At 46.1% G+C, this 22,844-nt stretch overlaps 1 protein-coding gene across 1 annotated transcript in view; it reads left to right on the forward strand.

Moving 5' to 3' along the window:
- The window catches only part of TCERG1L (transcription elongation regulator 1 like), a 327,913-nt gene that overhangs the window by 282,913 nt on the left and 22,156 nt on the right, over positions 1-22,844 (forward strand). The window contains 1 exon segment of the mRNA XM_073354780.1: positions 7,805-7,940. Within this exon segment, the coding sequence (XP_073210881.1) occupies positions 7,805-7,940 (136 nt within the window).

The raw sequence follows: 22,844 nt of genomic DNA on the forward strand, positions 1-22,844 counted from the left end.
GAATTTTACCCTTAGTGAATTGTACATAAAGGATGGCAAGTTATCCTTCTTTTTTTACTCTGAGGGTAATTTGATTCACAAGCAACAGAGACTGCTATCAGGAGTAAATTTACATAGCAGTAGAAGTCAAAATAGCACCTAGTAAAAGTGCATTACATACTGTCTATAAAATACACTGCCTAATGTTGAATTTTGAGTTTGATAGCAAGGTTTTCTCACTCTTGGCTGAAAGAATATATTGCACAAGTGTAACAAATAGTGCAATTTTTATCATATTTGAAATTTGTGACAAGATATACACATAACTTAAAAGACACTGAGAGCCCTACAATTGAACCTACTTCAAATTTTCTACTTTTTCAAAATAACTGTCCTGATGAGGAATGGTTGCCTTACTTTCACAGTTTGTAAATCAAAGACAGTATTCACATGATGCATATACATAAACAGAATAATATTTGGCTAAACAAATTAGTAGTCCTTCAAACTTCATTGCTGTGATCCCAATCCCTCAATGATTTGACCTTCCTAATGTGTTGATATCTCAGTAGTCATAGCTAACATTCACAAATTTCTACCTGGTTTAAGCAGTATTCTTTTGAATTTTACTTTCTTTCTAGTAACACATAAGGAATTCCTGACATGGTCAAATTATCCTACAAGAAAATCAGCACTTACATAGATTTTTAGAAAGCTAACATTTCAACAGGTGCTTTAAAGACATGTAGTCTAAATATATTTTTTAAATATATCAACATTTGGACTGTAGCTCCAAATCTATGACATTAAAAACTAAAAGAAAAGAAGTACTTGTGGCACCTTAGAGACTAACAAATTTATTTGAGCATAAGCTTTTGTGAGCTACAGCTCACTTCATTGGATGCATGAAGTGAGCTGTAGCTCATGAAAGCTTATGCTCAGATAAATTTGTTAGTCTCTAAGGTGCCACAAGTACTTCTTTTCTTTTTGTGGATACAGACTAACATGGCTGCTACTCTGAAACCTGTCACTAAAAACTAACGCATTCAACGAATTTTTAAGAAATAAACTTCAGTTTTTCATAGAACGGAGTTTATCTTCCTTTCTTAGTTCTATTTCTCTCTTTTATATTAGGAGTTTTTAATTAATTAGATACATAGGAGAATGGTCCAGATGACTTTCCTGTGGTACTAGTCATTGTTCTGGTATTCTGTGTACCCCACTGATAATAGAAAGCCCATCAAATGTGCCTTCTGTATATTTCTAGTCTCTCCAGATAATTGCTCCAACAAGTAAATGTTTGTATCCTCAAGCCGATACCTTATATGTGTTGCTCCTGCAGCAGTAGGAACCACTGAAAAGCCAGCAGCACCTGAAACTGAAACACAGTTGCTTAAGTGCAGTGAGTTCCCTATGCCAGCATATTTGTGTGTACAAGATGTGCTGTAGCTGAAATTAGAATTTATTTTAAAATGAGGGCACATAGCCTATAGTAAGAGATGGCGCAGAAATACCTCACCTCAGAGACAGCATAAGGATGCATTCTCAAGGTGACAGAATTCCTCCTACAAATTTCTTTCTTTGAAGGCTGCAGCATATTCTCCATCCTTAACTCCATGAAGGCAGCCAGTTCCACTGGCTTGTGGGTAATGGCAACAGAGTCATGGCTCCACCTCCTCCCTGTTTCCTTTGGGCTGTGTGCGCCATCAGGGTAGTAAGTGGGAGCTGTCCCTGTTCCCTTAAGCACAAGGGGACGAAGTGTGGCTGGCACTCTTTTGGGCTGCTCATAGTATTGATTGATGGTTCCCTCCCTCTCATTGTGGACCCACATAAGGGCCAGGTAGAATCTGTATCTATAAAGGTATAGTACAGTTATCCCCACTTTAAAAGTTTGTTGAATAGTTTGAAATAGCTAACACTCCAAATTAGCTCTCCTGCCATGATACTGGGGTTGTGAATGTCTTCTAAAGATTAGGGGTTGGAGGTCATGACATATATATGCCATTGGAAAGTCCTATATTTGTAGGTTTCAGAGTAGCAGTCGTGTAGTCTGTATTCGCAAAAAGAAAAGGAGTACTTGTGGCACCTTAGAGACTAATTACATTTGCCGCAAGTACTCCTTTTCTTTTTTCCTATATTTGTAGTAATGCCTCAGTATAAACTGTTATTAGAAGCATGAGGATATTACTATTCATTATTTCAGATTCTCATTTGTGCTGTTGGAGCAGGTGGGCCACAGAACAACCAATAGCAGCATCTAGTCCTGGGTCTAGTCTACATTGGCCCCTGCCTTGGCATATTTTACAGTAGTCTCTCGGCTTCTCTAAATATACCAGCTAGCTATAAACCTGTTATGCCACCCAAGAATAGCATGAGCACAAGAGTCTTTAAGGGGGGTGATGTGGGAGCCAGCTCTACCTTTTCTAGCCAATTGAGACTATCCACCTTTTCAGCTGCTTGAGTAGCACAGAGAGTCCAGAACGAAGAGGACAATTTGGCTCTGTAGTCTTGGTTCTGCCTTTCATATCTGTGTAAGACTTTGGCAACTCATTTGGTGTTCCCAAGTTCAATTAACTGTTCTGCCAGACTTATAGGTTATTCTGGGGTAGACGTCTCTCCGTTTCTCCTGTTCAGACTGTTCCACTTTGTATAAAATACTTATTAATTGGAGCCGGAACTTGAACCTCATTCTCCAACAGCCCAGGTGAGTGCTCTAAACATTGGGCTAATAGGGGGAGCACCACTACCACAACAATTTTTTTTTTTGAGAGGGGACAGACCTCACTTAGGTGCTTACCTCCAGAAGAAGGTTCGTGGCTGGCTGTGGAGGTAGGTGCTTCCCTCTAACTCCCTTTGAGGAGTGGAGTTTATACCATACTTCTATCCTCCACATTTCCTATGTAGCCTGATCTATAGATTATGTATGAGAGTCCCAAGTTATCACTTTGAGGATACGTAGGTTCTTGTCCCAAGATCAGGCCCAGTCTTATTAGAATTATTATATAGTTGGGAACCCCAATGTGCACAGGTGCAATACTCATACTATAGCATCTCTTCTATATTTACAAATAAATAATTTATTAATACATTTAGCAAAGTCACACACACTCTAACTCAGTAAGGTAGATGGATATAATACAGAAAGTACATCTGAACATCCATAGTTACACCATCCCTTGCAGAACAACCAGAAATGTTAGCCGTTATCTTCCTCATCACCATCCCCTTCCTCATCTTCACCAGTGGCCATCAATCTGGTCCCTCCCAAGTGCTACATTTCTCTCTCCTACTGCCTACAGGCGGGGATGCCACTTTTATAATATGTTACGCTGCCATTACCATGTCTCATACATATTCAGTGAGGGTTTCTTCCCTCTTTCTTATTTCTATTTCCTCCCCTTACCGATGTTAAGGTGTTCTTTTTCTATAGGTTAGTATATTTATGATTTCACCCCATTATCATATATATCAATTCATTCCCATGGCACTCTTACAGTTGGATGATCCATCCAAAACCTTCCAGAAGCTGGTGTTAGTTCATGGTTCTGTGGTTGGCTGATATCATTATGGACAAAATTCCTCCTTACACTCTACTTCCAGTTCCCCAAAATGTAGGAGTTACCTAAGTTTATTTATGCCAAAATTCATAGGCCTGAAGCTTCATGCTAACTGCTGAAGCCAGTCTCTTACAGGATGCAGGCTTGTAGGTTCCTTGCAGTACTGCTGACTATAATAAAGCAGAATATAATAAAAAGCAGTGAATATAATAGAGGTAAGCTAGCCCACCAGGCTACACCTATTTGCTAGCTCAGGCAGCTCTCCACTTAGTATGCTGGCTTCAGTGATTCCTATTCTTAGGCACTTAATTTTCCCTATGCATTGGATAGGGAGCCCGGGCATCTACCTACGGACTGTGGATTCCATTAGGTGGCACAGCAACTAAAGTTAGCTTTGCAACACTGAGCCTAACTCTGCCACAGAGTGACTTGCCCAGCCTCACACAGGAAGTCTGGCAGAACAGTGAATTGAACTTGGGAACTCCCAAATACCTAGTGCCCCAACCAATAGACTATCTTTTGTGCATCAGACCCCTTGTAGCTACATGTCATTTGATAATTACGATGTCAAATTTGGTTGAGTGTGGTAAACATAATTGAGCTAAGCCATGGTTTGGAAAACCTGCCCTGTTCCTCACTGGATTTTCAGTTATTTTCCATCATTGAAAGTAAACTTACCTAAGTAAATTACATTATTCCTTTAACACACAATAAATCATTTGATACAAAGAAAGTCTTATTCTAACGTTAATATCCACTTTCATCAAAGTTAAACCATAATTCATTATACTTAAAGCACAGCAAGTCAGGCTACTGTATATATATGTTAAAGTTTACTAATCTTCATATATTTATGTCTGTTGCCTTTCTTGATTTTCATATTGACAGGTCAGGTGCACATTAGCAGAAATGGTTTATACTTCACACTCTAATTCTCTTCCTTTCATTGTTTTTTTCAGTGGTAATATATTTTCAACAGCTGGTTTAAGGCCTGATCCACTGAAGTGAATGGAAAGACTCCCATTTTACTGCAATAGACTTTGGATCAAGCCTTATTTCATATTTCCAGTCCTGAATCTACACTTACAGTTCAGTAGTTTTGGATTCAACGAACTATTGCCTCTAAGAAACTCTGTACATATTACTGTAGTTTAATTTACATTTAAATACAGTTTAATTATAGTACCTAAAATATGCAGGCCAAATACTTACTCAAGCAACACTCTAATTATACTGTATACAAAGGTGGCAAAATCTTTTTTTTTCTCCTAAAGAGTCAGATTACTTAGAAGCAGGAGTTTATCTGTAACATCTTCAAATTGCTTATTCTTAATTGCTTAAAAATATGGGGCAATTTTGAGTACATCTACTAAATTGTTTTTGTGAGATCATGTGAAAAATTTTCAGTTCTCATGTGACAAAATGTGCAATGTAATGTGACCTATTCAGTCTCTGGATTACCACATGGCTCCCATTTACTTTAGTGGAAGCTGAAGGCAACATATGGCTTAATTATCTGCTTAGAAAATCCAGTGTAATACACTAGATTTTTAAAGGCTCTAGAAGTCCAGATTTTAATTTCAAATGCATGGGTTTGAGATCAGGGTTTTTTAAATACAGACAACCACATTTGCCTACCAAGTTTGCCTTAAGGCTTTGGTCTACTTTAAAAATTCATCAGCGTGATTCATGTCATAGATTTTCATTGATCATTTTCAAAACTGAGTCCCATCTGCTATCTTCCTTTATTTGGTCAGAATGTAATCCAAAGAGCATATTAAGGTAAATCATCTGTGATAATTTGGAAAGTGTAGAAATCTAGAAAGATTCATCCCTTATCAGGAGTGACAGCTTTTACTGTGATTCTTGTCCCCCATAGAAAGTTTGTCATATTCAACTGCAAATCCCAGTACAACTAAAGAAACAGAATTCTCTGTAAAAAAAAAAATACTTCCTATCTATTTTGAGATTTGTAGGCTTCAAAAACTGTGATAGGAATAAAGTAAAAAGTAAAATAGACTATTTGAATGTGTCTTTTTAACTATGAATTTCCATATTTGATTGCATTCTGTCACTGTTTTTGTTGCCTTTATTGTAGTTTTTAGTTTCAGAATAAATGAAAAATCCATCTGATTTGAAGGATAGTTTTAAATTAAACAAAATAAAGGAGAAACAGTCTCTCCTGCTGTCTTAGCTGATTGAGTAGCATTGTGGGTTTCTATCAGTTTCAGCTTGAAAAAGTTCTTTGTGGATACTAGAAATTGGAATGGAAGTTTCATGGATCATATTACGAAATATTATGATTTAGGGAAAATGAAAATTGCTAATACAATATAAAAGTCACCATAATAATATGAAGAGTAACAATTTGATGCCTTTGAAACTGCTAATGCTATATAATACAATTTTAGTATGATTTAAGTACAATGCAATTATTGATAGAAGGGAGATAATATGCTAGGACTCATATTGCATTACTGCCTGATGTAATTTATTATCTGAAAAGAATATTTTAACTTTTTCCATTTTCAAATTGTGCAAGTTAAAGCACTTTGGGGATTATTTCCTCCCTCTCCCACCCCATGATCAACAGTTCCAAATCTGGATGCAGAAAGTTAGTTATCTTCAATGAGAACTGCAGTGCCTCTGATAATCTTGTCACCTTTATTAAGGTGCCTAAAATAAAAGTGCCTTACTGTAGCATTGAGGTCTGAAAAATTTGGCCAATATTATCACATCTTTTGGCCCTTATTTTTTAAACGTGAGTCAGTATATTGATAAATAATAGAGGTGGGAATAAGACAAAAAAAATTGAGTCTAGATTTATACTTCCACAATTCAATTATGGGTGTTCAACTCCAGGGCTTTAGTGTGGACCTATCTGCCACTGTAATCCAATTTATTAGTAGAGACCAAAAAGGATGTTCAGTGATCTTCGTGACATGAGTTTATGGTTTCACTTTTGTCCATGTGGACAAATATCTCCTCACAACAAACAAACAAAACTGCTATTGACAGAGCTATTGACAGGTTCAAGCTGAAGCTTAGTTTCTAATTAGCCTGTTGTTGGAGGTGTTCCTCACAAAGCCAGTGTTCAGGCAGAGCTTGTACTACCAGTGCTGTACTTACACAGTAGAAAAATAGTAAATGTTAGTTTCCAAGTGGTGTGCATTGTTTTGTTGTTTGTGTGTTGGTTTTGCCTTGTTTTGGTGTTTTTAATGGTAATTTTAGTGATCACTAGACTCAGTTAAAAATATATGGGGCAGATCCTCAGTAGGTGCAAATTGGTGTAGCTCCACTGGTTCCAAGGGACCTATACATATTTACAGAGCCGTCCCTTGGGTACGGCGAATTGGGGCAACTGCTCCAGGCCCTGCGCTTTGGAGGGCCGATGCAATTCATAGAATACCAGGGTTGGAAGGGACCTCAGGAGGTCATCTAGTCCAACCCTCTGCTTAAAGCAGGACCAATCCCCAATTTTTGCCCCAGATCCCAAATGGCCCCCTCAAGGATTGAACTCACAGCCCTGCATATTTACACCTGATGAAAATCTGTCCATGTATTTTTAATATCTTATTGATACACGTTTAAGTAAAAATGCTGATGACTTGATGTTATCTCCTGTAATCAGCATAATCATGCTAAATGTCTGTCATCCTCCAGTGAATCTTGTAAAGTACAGTGGAAATTAGTTCCTTGGAAACACCTATTTATTCTGGAAAATTATTATAAATGTCTGTAAAGATTTTTGCACTGATAGAGGCACTCTTCACTGATGTCTCATTACAGGTTGTGTACATGTAATAATATGTCAAACTGTTCCCCCTAGGAGTGAATTTAAGGGACTCTTGGGACCATAAAAGATTAGCATTGATTTTTAAGCTTAAAAGCAATAAGATTATTTTCTCCAGTCACTATTCTGAAATCTTCACTCATTGTCAAACATAATGGAGAATAGTAGTTTTCCCATCACTTGAAGTGCAGTGTAATGTCTCATTGTTCAATCATGTGCTTTGACCACACAGAAATACTATACTTCCATATAAATATTTGTCCTAATCTTCAATGAAGGGCCCTCAAGAACCATTCCATTTTAGTAATTAAATACAGAAGATTAGATTTAGCTAATTAGCTTTCAATATTACATACTGTTTACAAAGAAATCCTGCATTTAAACCTCTTTCCTGAAGTGTTTCCTAAAGAAAGTAGAGGGTTAAAAAATGTACACTGTGTATTTACTGAACCATTCATAACATATATTGTTAAAGAATGGAAGATCCCCAGAATGCTGATCAGGCGAAGGTTGAAGTGGAAGAGAAAATTGTGAAAACATCAGCACATCAGATTATTCTTCCTTTAGAAGAACGCATTGCCCATTTCCGAGATATGCTGCTGGAAAGAGGGGTAAGAAACAGGTTTTGTTTATTTGAGTCTTGTAAATTATGGAAATACTGTACCTAATCTCACAGTAGCAGCCGTGTTAGTCTGTATTCGCAAAAAGAAAAGGAGTGCTTGTGGCACCTTAGAGACTAACCAATTTATTTGAGCATAAGCTTTCGTGAGCTACAGTTCACTTCATCGGATGTAGCTCACGAAAGCTTATGCTCAAATAAATTGGTTAGTCTCTAAGGTGCCACAAGTACTCCTTTTCTTTGTACCTAATCTGAAATCTATAGCAAGCACCTTGGAATTCTAGCCCCCAAATTAAATGGAATATTTTTTTTGCTTGCTCTTGGACATGCAATGTCACTTTCCTGTAAACACCTAGCACTGTGAAATGTTTTCATGTTACTGTTATATGAAGGAATCACCATAGAAAAGAGAAATTGGAAAGAATTGTTGAAAATTGCCTGTTCTGTAACCTAAAATGAACCAGAGTAAATGGTCTTAACCCAGCATTTTGGCTATGAAATAGTGTTGTCATGAAATTATGTTTTGCTTTAGCATGATGGCCTATAAAAGCTTCCGGCAAAGATACATAGTTTGTCACTACAATATTTTAAAAAGTGGAAGTTTTTATTTAAATACATTTTTATTTTTCCTTACTTTACTTGATCAGTGATGTTCAGAAAACGTTTATTATTTATTTCTTCATTTAGATTTATGTTAGCACTAATGTGTAGGCACCACTGAGAATTTTTTTTTTAAAATACACCAAAATTAAAAGATCTGTCAATTCCCCCTGATCGAACCAAATAGTCAGCAACAACATCAATATAACTGAAATAAATCGACCTTACATACAGTCCCTAGAATCCCATACCCAGCCTTACCCAACACCCATTTCATCCTGAGACAAAGGGAAAGGGAGACCTTGGAGGTTGCCCTGAAAGCTAACACTTCACCTTGTTACAAACCTGGGGGAGAAGTGAGCTCCAAAGGTCCAGGGTTCTAATAGCGAACACCCTGCCAGCCACACACTCTCTCTTATACTGAAGGGAGGGGGCTTCAGCCCAGGTGCCTCCACTAAATGCAGCTTCAGTACATTCCTTGCTATGTAGTGTTTTGTTAGACATCAGGCAAAGATGAATGACACAAGCATGAATAGCTCCATGTTTCCCTCCATGACTATTTGCGATCATGAGACTGGAGCCACAGTAGGGCACTATGCCATCTGCTCTTCTCTCTGATCATAGGAACTCGGCCTGGTTCCAGCTTAATATAGTTGAAGTTTAAAAGGCAGGTGGGACTGGCTGGGCTCAAACCATGTTTTGCTCAAAGCATCAGGGGAAAGCAACATAGGTTAATACAGCCTGATAACTCACTTTTATGAAGAGAGAAGACCCTGAAAGCACATTTCCCACAAGAGCTGGATTACCAGGGACCAGTGAAGCTGGGCAGCAGCAAGGATGCAAGGAGCATCTGCACAAATGCCTCTTGCCTCCTGCAGATCCCCTGGAATCCACACAGTTCCTGAAAGTTGTGCAGGTTTTGGGTGTAGAGATGTTGACTCTTTTTTGCAGAGGAGCAAACTGCACTCAATTGTTGACCATATGGTAGGGCCATTGGTTGCTGTCTGTAAATTAGACCAGCCTACTTGGATTTATGCCAGTAGCCTGTGTGGCCTCAGACTTACCACAGAGTCAAGGGAATGCAAAAGTGACATAAAACCGTCTTTCCCCCTTTTCCAATCTTGCGCTGAGCACACCTCAGCTAGACCAGTGAATCTGGACCCCAGATTATTATTAGTTATTGGAGTGCTTGGAATTGTCCAGGCCATTTTAATATTGTATAATCAATGTTATGACTAGGTAGATAAAGTGTACATTTAAATTACAGCTAGAAGAAATCAGACATATCAGTCCCATAATCCACACCACAATCTGAATTACAGATCCGTCTAATATTGTGGCCATAAAATTGCATCAACAAAATTAGGTCCCCAGTGTCTCCTCTGCTCTCAATACACTGATGGATTCAAGTATAAAATCCTATTGGAATTAACAGACATTGTACTGACCCTGATCCTGCAAAAAATTATGCACATACATAACTATGTACATGTATAGTCCCACTGTATTCAGTGGGCTACTCAGATATGTAAGTGTTATAGAATCAGGGCCTTTAATGTTCCCTGCATCAAAAGGATGATAGAGACCTCAAATATATTTCCTATAGGAAACTATGTGATTTTAAGCAAAAGCATTTCAAAGTGGTGGCACATATCTTTACCCTCCCCCATCCCCATCCCCATCCACACACTGTAGGGTGTGGGAAAGTTTTTAATCAATAATCCACAAACTGTGGGGGTGACAAAATTTAAGATGTGTGTCTGCAGTCTAGCAGTAAATTATCTACAAACCAAACTTGTTTTATTAAGATTTCATTATTAATGTGCAGAATACTTCAAAATATTACTAATCATGTTTTATAGCACCATAAATGTGCAATGATTCAGGGATTCCTCTGGCATGGTCAAAGTTTAAAAGGATCAGGGTTGTTATAGGAAAGGCATTTTGAAATTGTTGCACACTGCTGAAATTCAGATTAACTTGTTAGAACAATCAGGAATTTGCCATTTCCATTATCACTTAAATATATATTGATTCTACATTCCTTAATGACTGAGGCCCAAGGCACTTACTAAACATGAACTGTCCAGGGCAAGTTGATGGTTAATCCCAGTTGGTAATAACTTCCTCAAGAAGTGCAGTGGAGTGAGGTCATTACTGCTATTTCACACTGATTATTTAAATATTGTTTGCCATTTTCTGGCAGTGCCATTGTTTTTTCAAAGATGATTTCTTTGAATAGCACTAGTGCTGCTGCAGGCATTTTTAAGAATACAAAGCACACCAGACTTCTGTTTAGCACAGAATATTCTGTTTGTATACCACATTTTGAGTGCGTGTACATATATAAAATATGTATATGTGTGTGTGAATAATAGAATGTTAAACATAAATATAGTTTTCAGTGATATGATTTTATTTATTATAGTGTAAAACAATAGCACTACATGTAAGTGTATGGCAAGTTCTCCTATTTCAAAGCCAGGTCTCAATTATATATCTCCTATTTAGGATTGTGTCAGCTCCAGGGCCCAGTCCTGACTATTCTGTACAAAGGCAAAACTTAGAGTGAAGTCAAAGGCAGTTTCACCTTATTAGGGACTGCAGAACTATGCCCCACTCACATTAACCATTAGTAAAATAAATTTCATTTTCTGCTAGGTTGTGGATGGCTGTTCTGTGTAACCCAGTCCCTCCATTTCTGTAGTTGCCCCCTTCGATGAGTGAAGGCATGTCAAATAAGGCACTCATATAGGCACAAACTAATGCAGTTATAGGTTTACTGGAGATGAAGGGTCAGATTTTGACACACACTCTAGGAACCCCTGGCAGACATAGAAATAACTACTCTGGCTCTCTGTCACCCACCACCAGTCCCCCGGTTGTCATGGCTGTGCTAGAGCATGACTGGAGTGCTCTCAATTCAAGAGATACCTGCAACTGCAGTGGCCACTAGGGGGCTGATACAGTGCCACACAATTTAGAGCAGGGGTGGCCAACCTGCGCCTTAGAAGGAGCCAGAATTTACCAATGTACATTGCCAAAGAGCCACAGTAATACGTCAGCAGCCCCACATCAGCTCCCCCCGCCCATGGCTCCCAGCGCCTCCCGCCCACCGGCCGCTCTGCCGATTAGCACCTCCCTCTCTGCAGCTCCCGATCAGCTGTTTTGTGACATGCAGGAGGCTCTGGGGGGAGGGGGAAGAGCGAGGGCATGGCAGGCTCAGGGGAGGGGGCGGGAAGGGGTGAAGTGGGGGCAGGGCCTGTGGCAGAGCCAGGCATTGAGCAGTGAGCACCCCCTGGCACATTGGAAAGTTGGCGCCTGTAGCTCCAGTCCCGGAGTCAGTGCCTATACAAGGAGCCGCATATTAATTTCTAAAGAGCCGCATGTGGCTCCGGAGTCACACGTTGGCCACCCCGATTTAGAGAGCCCAGAGAGTACTCTAAGTTACACTCCCAGTATTCAGAGGATGGAAAAGGGGTGGAAAATACCTCTGGCCCCCTCACCCTTATATGAGGCATGCTGCTCTGGTTGATTTAACATTATTATACTAAAGGACGTGCATGTTGTTTATGCTTGTGGAGTAGTAACAGAGTTCATAGTCCTATGGGATTCAACTATTAAAGAGTGTCAGGATTGCACACACTTTAAAATGTCAATAACTTTTATGGTAGTATTTAGGCAATAGAGTTTCTATGATCTCTGTCTCACACACACTCACCCCTGAAATTTCATGCAACAAATAGCAGTAGTTATCACACATTGATGTAACTTTTGCTGCTGATGGCGGCTGGCCAGTACTTGGGGTAAGCAGCCCATAGGTCCACTTAAATAGATAGCTCCTGCTGTAACTGAGCAGCAGAATTAAAACTATGCTATAATGTACAGTTTCTTCCAAGGCTGCTTTTTCCAGACAGACCCACAACAATAACATCACCTGGACTCTAACTCCTACAGGGCAGCCTAGCTAACCATGTCTTGCCACTTTTGCATGGCCTCACTAACTGGTGTCATGCTTTGGCATTCTTTCTCATCAGTCTGGGAATCTTTTACTCTTTGCTCTTTTCTGTTCTTATAAATTTTTATATTAAACTTACAGCCTTGGAATCTATTCACGTATCTTTGCCCCATAGTTAAGAGTAATATGAAGTATTCCAACTTCCTTAAACTTCTAAACACACCCTTCAAACTCAATATATTGAATTTAATGAATGTGTTCACTGTGCTTTGAACACTGGTGAAAAGCACAAATGCGTTATTAAAAAGCAAACTCAAATCTCTGCTTTCTCTTCTTTCTGTGCTAGGATAAGGCTGCAGAGGTCATGGTTTGTTCTGGGAGGATTTTCTTGCTTGAATTCTGGATATCATCTCTACCTGTCTTCCATTCTGCATTCTCCAGATCTTTCACAAAGTAGCATGTAACCAGTAGAAAGACCACAGTACAATGTTCACATGAAGTTTAGTTTATTGTAGTCAGGATATTTACTGTTTCAAATTCATTTCTAAAATGCCCATTACAAACAGCTGGAACAGCATGCAGAGCTTTATAGCAGCAACTAAAACAATAATGACTTTAATAGCCCAACTTTTTTTTTTCCAGACAAGAAAATTTGTGTGTATACTCGGGGGAGATTTAAAAAATACCAAGGATAAAAAGGAAAGACAAAATGATAAGCCATCCCTCAGTCATATGCCATAGACAGACTCCAGAAGACAGTTGCAGGAGTAGAGATCCACAGAGCTGATTACTCAGAATGGAGAAGTCCTTCATCTGGTCTAATTTGATATTGAACCACAAGATACAAGGAGACCCTGGAAGTGTTACCACACTAACATAACGTGGCTCTCTGTCCCCTATAGTGGCTATTCCACCTCTAGGGGTTTAGGGCTGCTACAGCCTTTGAACTAAGTTACACTGATTCTTAGGCTCAGGCGACAAGAGATTTTTAGAGCCCTGTTTTTTTTGCAAATGCAAAATAACATGAAATGAAATCATAATCAGTGTATAAAATGAAATAAAACAAAAAACTCACCCTGCAGTTGCAGCTGGTGTCCTGAAGGCCTGGGCCTGGCACCCTGTTCCAGGCTTTGTGACCTCATGAACAGAGTCTCGCTACTGCTCAGGTTTGGCCTGACTGCCCCTCTGTCATGAAAAGGGGACAGCCAGGCCAAATTTGAGTGAGTGGAGTTGCTGCTGGTGCATGGGATCAGAGTACCACTCACTCAAATTTGGCTCGGCCTCTATTCTGTCATCACGATGGAGGGGTGACTGAGCCAAACCTGAGCAGCACTGTGACCCCATGCATGGGGTTGCAACACCTGAAACAAGGAACTGGGCCCAGTCCCGTAGGACAGGAGCTGCCACTGTGCAGTGTGTACGGGGCCAGGTTGCTCTGCAAACCCCACCCTATCCAGAGCCATCAACCCCACGCATACACCCCTTTTGTATGGATAAAATGGATTAAACAAAATAACATGAAAGTCCTGAAAAGTAAATTATAAAAGAATAAAAAAAATTCCCAGGACTCTAGAGATTTGTGCTTCTATATCCAGGGATCCACATTCAGTCCTCACAGATGATGACCCATCCGGGGGCATCATGTTAGAGAAGGACATAAGGGAGAGTAACATTTTAACTAGCAACTTTTAAGTTAACCAGTCTTTTTAAATTCTATACATTTGCTTGAGATAACTTTGAAACTTTCTGGCTCCCAGTGCTTTCTAGTAGCAAAGCCAATTCCTTTAGATCCATTTTATATAATCAGAAGTTTCCTGGTTGATTATTTAAAAAAGGAATAGTTAAAATATTTCACTTACTTATTTTATTTTTTGTGATTTACTCTTCTTTGTAATTAGATGTAGGAATTTGAAAGCCATGCTAGGGATTTAACTCCTATGTATTGAGGATGCCACATCATAAATGTTTCTGGGCAAAGTTCAATAAGAAAATAAAAGATCCTCATCTCTGATGTTTTGTCCCCTCTGGCCTTATGAATTTAATGATGCTTCTGATATCAGAGACTTGGCTGCAAAGGAAAATGCTTGATTGATAATTGAGCTAATGGCAGCAAAATGAGTCCGCCTGGTGCACTAGAAAGATAACTCTGCACCAAAAGAGGCAGTGTCGTTTGCATGCTTGCCTCTGATGGCTTCCTAAAGAAATAACACATTCAGAGTGAGGAATCACAGGGATGTTTCTGTGAACATCAGGAAGTCTTTTTGTTACAATTTATTATTATTATTTAGATTATTCTATCACCTAAAGTGCCACTGCTTTCCAAAAACAGATGGAGACACAGTCCCTCCAATGAAGAGTATACAGTTTAAAAGGACAAGGCAGATGCTCCCCATTAGAGTGTTTCTCTCCATTCCATTGATTTGTGTATATACTTGTTTAGATTGAGCTGAGCTTTCATAATGTTACTAAATGGCTCTTGTTTGGTTGAATTAAGCCCTTTTAAAGTATAGATAGATAGATAGATAGATAGATAGATAGATATAGTGACAGGGTCAGGCCAGATGGCTATAGGAGAGTTTTTTTTTTTGAAGCAAAAGATGTTTTTTATTTGCATAACACACTTACAAAGTAAAAACAACAGCATATGCAATGTGTAACACAGCAACCAATCACAATTGTTTTCTCATTAGCTTCAGGGGAGGGAAGTGTTCAAGCTTGTCTGGGCCCAGAGCAGGGGGCTTCATCGACTTTTGTGGTCTTCCACCCCCTCGAGTTACCTGGCACCACGCCCGAGTGTCACCAACAATACCCTCCTCTGAAAGCACCCAACAACAGGGGCAGGCTGTGGGGTGGACAATCCAGGGGGGGAGGGCAGGCACGTGCACCCACGTGTGAAAGGACCCCTCTAAGGTGTTGGTGTCCGCAGCAGCAATTGCTGGGGCTGATTGGGGGAGAGAGTAAGGGACCCCAAAGGGTCAGACAAAGGGACCCAGATGGGGACACCAAGCAGAGAACCTCAGACAGCGCCCACTGCTCCTCAAAAGCATCAAGGGAGTCTGTGGACGCCGCCCAGAGGAACTCCGCCCGGATATGTGAACGGACCGAGGATCGGAAAACAGCCCCACAGTCACAGAAAACTCCATCGGCCAACCTCCTCTCTCTGGTTTTATAGATGGCTGTTTTAGCCAGGGCCAGGAGGAGGTTAACTAGGAGATCCCGCGACTTTGTGAGGTCACGGATGGGGAGTGCATAAATAAAAAGGTGAGGGGAAAAATGCAACCAAAAACGTAATAGGAGATTTGTGAGGAGCCGGAACAGGGGCTGCAGCCTGGCGCACTCCAAATATACGTGCGCTAGGATTTCCCTCACACCACAAAAGGGACAAGTATCTGGGACGGGGGTGAACCGCGCCAAGTACGTGCCCGTGCTCATAGCTCCATGAAGGAGCCGCCAACTGATGTCCCCAACGGGCCTCGGAACCAAGGTGGAATATAGACTGGCCCACCAGGGCTGCTCACCCTCCAAACGTGGCAGAAGGTCTTGCCACTCTGTGTCGGGGCGGGGCACTAGGGTGAGGGCATGAAGGGTGTGGAGCAAGAGCGTGTATAGATGTTTCCTTGGCGCGGTTTGGAAGCGTACCAGCTGCAGTTCGAGCAACCGGCTCGCAGTGAAGGGGTGAGGGGGTCGATTGGATCTGCGGAGCAGGGGTCCAATTAAAAGGTCTGGTGGGCCTGGGGTAGAGGGTGGGCTGGGCATGCCCTCGAGCAGGACCCAGTCGAGGTAAGCTTGAGCAGCTGGCGGCAAAGTGGCCTTCGCCTCCTGAAGTACGTGCCGGGGGATGCGAGGTCTGGAGAGCCCCATGCACCGGGCGAGCATCAGGAGATCCTGCCAGTCTCCCCGGTCGTAGTCCAGGAGGTCTCTGACTCTCGTGACTTCTGCCAGGATCAAGCTCTGGCGCACCAAGCGGGACTCCGCCACCTGCACACGGAGCTGGGGGTTGTGTAGCAAGGGCTCCACGAGGAGATCTGCCCCCTCGGTGGCCGCCCCGGACCTGGTAGTTAAAAACCGTTTCCAAGTCCGGAGGAGGTCCTGGTAGAAGACGGCAGCCCCCAGAGGTTTTGCGGAAGACCTCCCCAATGGAGATAAAAGAACTGCCGGTCATATAGGAGCCTCGGATGCGGCGCAGAAAGGCATGCGCCAGTGTGCTCCATGCCGAACTGCCTGCACCACAGAGGAGCCTCTGTAGGGCCTGGAGGCGGAAGACACGGACCTGAGTGTGTAGACACTTCAGGCCCTGTCCTCCTTCCTTCTGGGGTAGATGAAGAACCCCTACGGGGCCCAGTGCATTCCTGACCAAAAGAACCCCAGAATCGATGTCCGAAGGTTGGTCAGGAAACCTGGGGCTGGGACCAGGGTGTTGAGCTGGTACCAGAGCATGGACAGGACTAGTTGATTAAGCACCAGCGCTGTCCCTCGGTGGGAGAGACATCGGAGTAGTCCCGTCCATTTCCGGAGCCACTCTATCACCCTGCCCTCTAAATTTTCCCAGTTTTCCGGAGGAGAGGGATGTGAGGCAGAAAGGTAAACGCCGAGGTAGAGCAGCGGACCTGCGCTCCACCGGATGGTCTGAAGCACGAGTGGGAGGGAGTTCGCCTGCCACCAGTCTCCTACCGCCAAACCACAGCTCTTGACCCAGTTGACCCAGGCGGAGGAGGCTGCCGAATAGATGACCTGGCAAGCCTCCACCCACGCCAAGTCACCGGGGGTCCTGGATCACGTCATCAGTGTATGCTGATAGGACCAGCCGCAGCTCCGGCTCCCGCAGCACCAACCCTGTCAACCTCCTGCAAAGGAGACAGAGGAAGGGCTCGATCACCAGAGTGTACAGCTGGCCCGAGAGGGGGCACCCCTGCCGTATTCCTCGCCTGAAGCTAGGTTCAGTCAGGGTCCAGTTGAGCTTAACCAGACACTCTGCGGAAGTGTACAGCACCCGGAGAAAACCCACAAACTGGGGTCCGAAGCCAAACGCCTGCAGAGTGCTCAGGAGGTACCCCTGGTCCACCCTATCGAACGCCTTCTCCTGATCTAGGGACAGGACGGCGAAAGACAGACCGTCTCTATGCCCAAGTTCCAAAAGGTCCAAAAGGTCCCGAACCAGAAATAGGTTATCAAAGATACTGCGGTCCAGGATGGTGTAGATCTGGTCTGGGTGGATCACGTCCACCAGCACAGACCCTAGCCGCAGCGAGATTGCTTTCACTACGATTTTGTAGTCCGTGCTGAGGAGCGAGATGGGATGCCAATTTCGTAAATCGCGGAGGTCCCCCTTCTTCGACAATAAGGCGAGCACAGCTCTCCTGCATGAAAGAGGGAGGATCCCGCTCTGCAGAGACTCGGCCCAGACGGTGACTAGGTCTGGGCCGAGGACATCCCAAAACACACGGTAGAACTCCATGGTCAGCCTGTCCATACCTGGAGACTTATGAATGGGCATACGACGGAGGGCTTCTGAGAACTCAGCCAGAGTGAGAGGCAACTCTAGCCGGTCTCGATCACTCACGCTGATCGTAGGAAGCTCCTCCCAAAGCACTCTGCAAGCGCTAGGGTCGGTCGGATCCGGGGAGAAAAGACTTGCGTAGAAGGCTCGGGCCCTCCCGCACATCTCCGCCGGTTCTGTAAGGGGGGTGCCGTCTTCTGCCAGGAGGCAGGTGACATGTTTCTTAGCCCCCCTCATTTTCTCCAGGGCATAGAAGAAGTGGGAGCCGTGATCCATCTCCCGAAGGAGGCGGATGCGGGATCGAACAAAGGCGCCCTGGGCCCGCTGGTCTTTGAGAGCCCGGAGCTCCTCCCGCTTCTCCCGGCACGCTCCATGGAGGAGCGGGTCTTCGGGCTGGCGACCAAACGCCTCTCCAGCTCTAAGACCTCCCGTTCCAACTGCTCTATCGCCACATTTCTCCGTCAGCTCGTGCCCCGGGTGTAGTCGTGGCAGAAAAGCTGGGCGCGCACCTTCCCCAGGTCCCACCATCGCCGCGCCGAGGGAAAGGCAAGCCACTGCCCTCGCCAGGCCAGCCACAATTCCCAGAAGGTCATCACGAAGCCTTCATCCTCCAACAGGCTGTTGTTAAAATGCCAATAGGCCGGCCCCAGCCTCTCCGCACAGAGGGAGGCTGTCACGGTGGCTAGGTGATGGTCAGAAAATGGGGCCAGACGGATGCTGGAGGAGTGGGCTCTTGAGAGATGGAAGCGTGATAAATAAATGCGGTCCAACTGGGAGTGGCTCGACCGATGGGCTTCCACCCGGACAAACGTGAACATGGAAGTGTCATCCGGGTGGTGGTCATGCTAGATGTCCACAAGGGAGTAATGTTCAACTATCTCCCAGAGGGTGTCCACGGCGGCCGGGCTCTGCTTGGTCCCCAAGCGGTCTCGCTCCTCAAGGGTGGTATTAAAATCTCCTCCCAGGACCAGGCACTCATGAGAATCTAAGCTGCCGAGGAAGGCGGACGCTTGCTGATAGAATTGCAGCCGCTCCGGGCCCGATGTCGGGGCATAGACATTAACGAGGTTAACCACGAGCCCTCCATATGGACCCGGAGATGCAGCAGGCGACCCGGCACGGCCTTGGCAACCCCTAGCACCTCAGGCCGTAGGTCGGGGGAGAACAGGGTCGCCACTCCAGCCTGCTGAATCATGGAATGGCTAAAGTAGACCCTGTGCCCCCACTCCAGCCACCAACTATCTTCGGCGGTCGGATCCATATGGGTCTCCTGCAGGAAATTCACAGAGTACCCTCCCTTCCAAAGGAAGGAGAGCACCTGGGACCTGCGGAGAGCCATCCTACAGCCCCGGGTGTTCAGCGTTGTGATGGTGAGAGGTGTCATGGGGGGGCCGGGGGGGGTCCTCACTGGCAGGGACGCTTGTATCCCCCAGCGGGCCGCACAACAGTCCTTGACCCATCCCATAGGTGAGTAATTGGTCACGGAAGATGCGGACCCGCCAGTAGGCCGCAGCATCCTGCTTCCCCATCCGTTTACCTTCCCCCATGATGGTCCTTGTGGCCTGGAGGATTTGAAAAAAATCCCCCCATCGCTGGAGAGCAAGCTGTACCTTGTTGTGGGAGCCACGGACATCCTCTAAAAAATTCCACAGCTCTCCTCACAGGTCATGGGGGGGGTGGGGTTACAGTTTCCCGGTTGTTCCCCGGCAGGGCCCTTGGTGCAGCCCCGTGGTCCACTAAAACGGACAAGCAGGGTGCGGACCCCCGACAGGGTGCCTGATGGGCTGGAGCTTCTAGGCCCGCCTCAAGCTCTGGGGCGATAGGGGGCGGTGGAGGGAAGATAGCAGCTCCTAATGGGTCGAGGCAGGAGAACACAAAGGCCGCTCCCTGGGGGTCATCAGTTGGGAAAGGGAAGGAGACAGCCCCCGTGGCGGCAGTAACATTGCAGGAGGTAAATTGGATAGGGGCAGGGGCAGAGGTGAGGTTCTGGGTTTCGGGAGGCAAGCAGCTGGATGGTGGCGCCTCCGATCAGACTCGAGGGTTAAGGGGGTGGGGAGGGAGCTCTCAGTGATATCGGGCACAGGCTTCATGGTGGATTTAGCGGCCACAGCATCAGGAGGTGGATTATCTTCTGTTGGGCCCCCGCCCGGGAAGGAAATCGATTGCTCTGCACCAACGGGGGGTGCCCCTGGCGACTTGTGACCTGGCCGCGTGGCACTGGCTGTCACCTGAGCAGGCTCGGTGGTCGTCAGCGGGGTGCCATCATCGGCCAGGTCGATGGAGGAGTCCAGGGGCTCCTTGGAGGTGGGAGCAAAAGCAGCAGTTAGGGGGAGGGAGCATGGGGAAAAAAGGGGTGGAGTGAGGTCTCCCAAATCGAGGTTTGCTGGCAAAAGGTCGTCCTTCCCCTGGGCAACCGGGGTCAGATCTAGGGCCTCGATCTCCTTGAACATGAAGGAGAGGACACTTTCCATTGCTCCGGGGTTCTCCCCGCTGGTATCCACCACGATGGTTGCCTCGGGGTTCACAGGGGCTTTGGGTAGTGTCAGGACAGAAGGGGCTTCCTCGAGGGTCTCGGAGAGGGGGGTCTCCCGTGGAGGGGAGACACTACCTTCCAGTGCTACCACATCTTTTCTGGCTGACACCGGTGGGTGGAACGCACTTGTGGGAAAAGTGGAAGGTTCGGCATCGGTGCCCCCCTTCCTGGTCTTCTGGGAGGCCTCCGCCTCAGGTAGATGAGGCAGAGCTCCAGCCTTCCGCTTGCCTCACTTCCCCTGGACTAGGGCCCAGTCCTCCATGGCGTCATCTGGGGGCTGGTTAGCAGGGGTCGTGTCGGGGGTAAAGGCAATGGCTCAGGGACTTGGGGGGGGAACAGTGGGGCGCCATAAGGGAGGGAGGATTCTCCCTGGGGCAGGCTCTCTCCCATGCCTGGTGGTATCTCTGCCACACCCTCCTCCATAGGCCCCGCCAGATTGCCAGCAGCAAGGGCGGGGCTCTCCCGCTCGTCTGGGTGTTGTAGGGGAGGTGCTCCTTGGGCCTGAGTGGGAGAAGTGGTGGTCCAACGAGGAGGGGGGGTGGGTTCGGGTATTGGGCGGTCAGGGGCGTTGGCAATGACGGGGCCGATGTCCTGCCGGGTCTCGGGGATCCCAGATGTCCCTCCTTGCCGGGCTAAAGGGCAGTCCCTCCGGACATGCCCCGACGCCCGGCAGAGGTAACATGAGGCTTCCCCCATGGAGAAATACACCCGGTAACGGGCCCCCTGGTGGGGGACTAGGAAGGACCCCTTGAGCACCTCTCCGTCACGCACTGCCAACGGCAGTAGAAGCTGCACTTGCCGGCAGAAGGAAAAGATGTGACGGATGGTGGGGTCCTTGCAGCCCAACGGGAGAGGGCTGATGACAGAAACAGGTTTCCCCAGGGTGGAAAGGGTGGGTAACAGGGCAGCATTGGAGAAAAAAAGAGGGACAGAGGTCAGGACCAGGCGGACGCCCAGGTCCTCTAGCGGCTCTAGGGGGACAAACAACCCCCCACCGCCTCGTGGGCGGCAGCCTCCGATGCTAAGAAGAAGACGACCTTCCCATACATTTTGGAGGCCACCACCCTCACCAACGCCTGCACGTAGGTCTCCACGTGGGGCGAGGCGGGCACCAGGAGGCATCGGACACCATGCTTCCTTGTCTTGGTGGGGAAGGGGCCCCGGCCGCTGTTGATGGAGGTGGTGGGCGCGGGGGCTGCCGCCGCCCAGGCATACGTCCGGGGGGCTGAGGGAGGGACACAGAGCTGGTGGAGGGGGCAGGGGGGAAGGACGCCGTGGTCGGTGGCGGGGCTGCAGCAGTGGGGATGGCCCCTGCCATAGAGGGCCTGGTGGTTTTAGCGGGGCCCTTCCCCTTCTTCTTGCCGTGGCCTTTCCCACTGGCTGGGGGGGGCTTCCCTAGAGTCTGGGGAGGCGATGGGCATGGCAGTGGCGGAGGTCAACCTGGTGTCCTCCATTCGGGGGCGGTGGCAGGTGATTAACAGGAGTTGGGGTCAGGTAGAAAGGGACAAGTTGTGGGGTGGACAATTCAGGGGGCGGGGGTACATGAACCACTGTACGCTTGTCCAGAGAGTCCTGTTTGGTTGGCTCGTGCTTCTGGCCCACGCGGTGGAATCAGGGTGAGCAGCTGAGTCCAGAGGCAGATGTTAGACAGCCAGCAAAGATGGTGGAGTGGTGGGGGTGAAGATCGTAGTGTGGGGGTTGGGAGGACACAGATGGATCAGGGGGCAGCTCCGTGCCACACCCCCTGTGTCCCTACAAACACAGTTAAGACACAGTCATGGCCTCCCCCCACACGAGAACACAGTTCCAAAGTTACTCAGTCTTAGCCCCGCTCCACGGCGATTTGTAGATTCCTCAGGCGGTGTTCCTCCCGTAGACGGCTTTTTCCTCCTCTGTTCCAGGCTTTCTTTTTTGCAGCTGCAACATTCCAGGGATGCCAGAGCAGATGATAAAAGTCCTCTTGGCCAAATATGGGTCCACAAACAAACAGCAAGCGGCTGGATCTGAGGGCTGGGTCCTTCCACTCCCCCCCCTCCAGGGAGTGGGGCCGGCAGGCCCCTCCTCTCTCAGGGGGTGGGGTTTCAGCTGGAGCGGCAGCAGCGTCCAAGGGCAGGCGGAGGGGGGCTAACAGCCAGCTGGCAGCTGGCCAGCACTCTAGCAACAGCAGAGAAAGAAAAAAAAACCAACAAAAAGAAAAGAAAGGGGGGAGAGCATCTGGCCCGGTCGGGGGGGAAGCCGAAAGCAGGGGCAAAAAGCAAGGAAAGCCAAGGCCAGAGGGCAGCAGCAGGAGAGCAGGGTAAGTAGGTCC

This window comes from Lepidochelys kempii, chromosome 7 (genome assembly GCF_965140265.1).
Source record: "Lepidochelys kempii isolate rLepKem1 chromosome 7, rLepKem1.hap2, whole genome shotgun sequence".
NCBI lineage: Eukaryota > Metazoa > Chordata > Testudines > Cheloniidae > Lepidochelys > Lepidochelys kempii.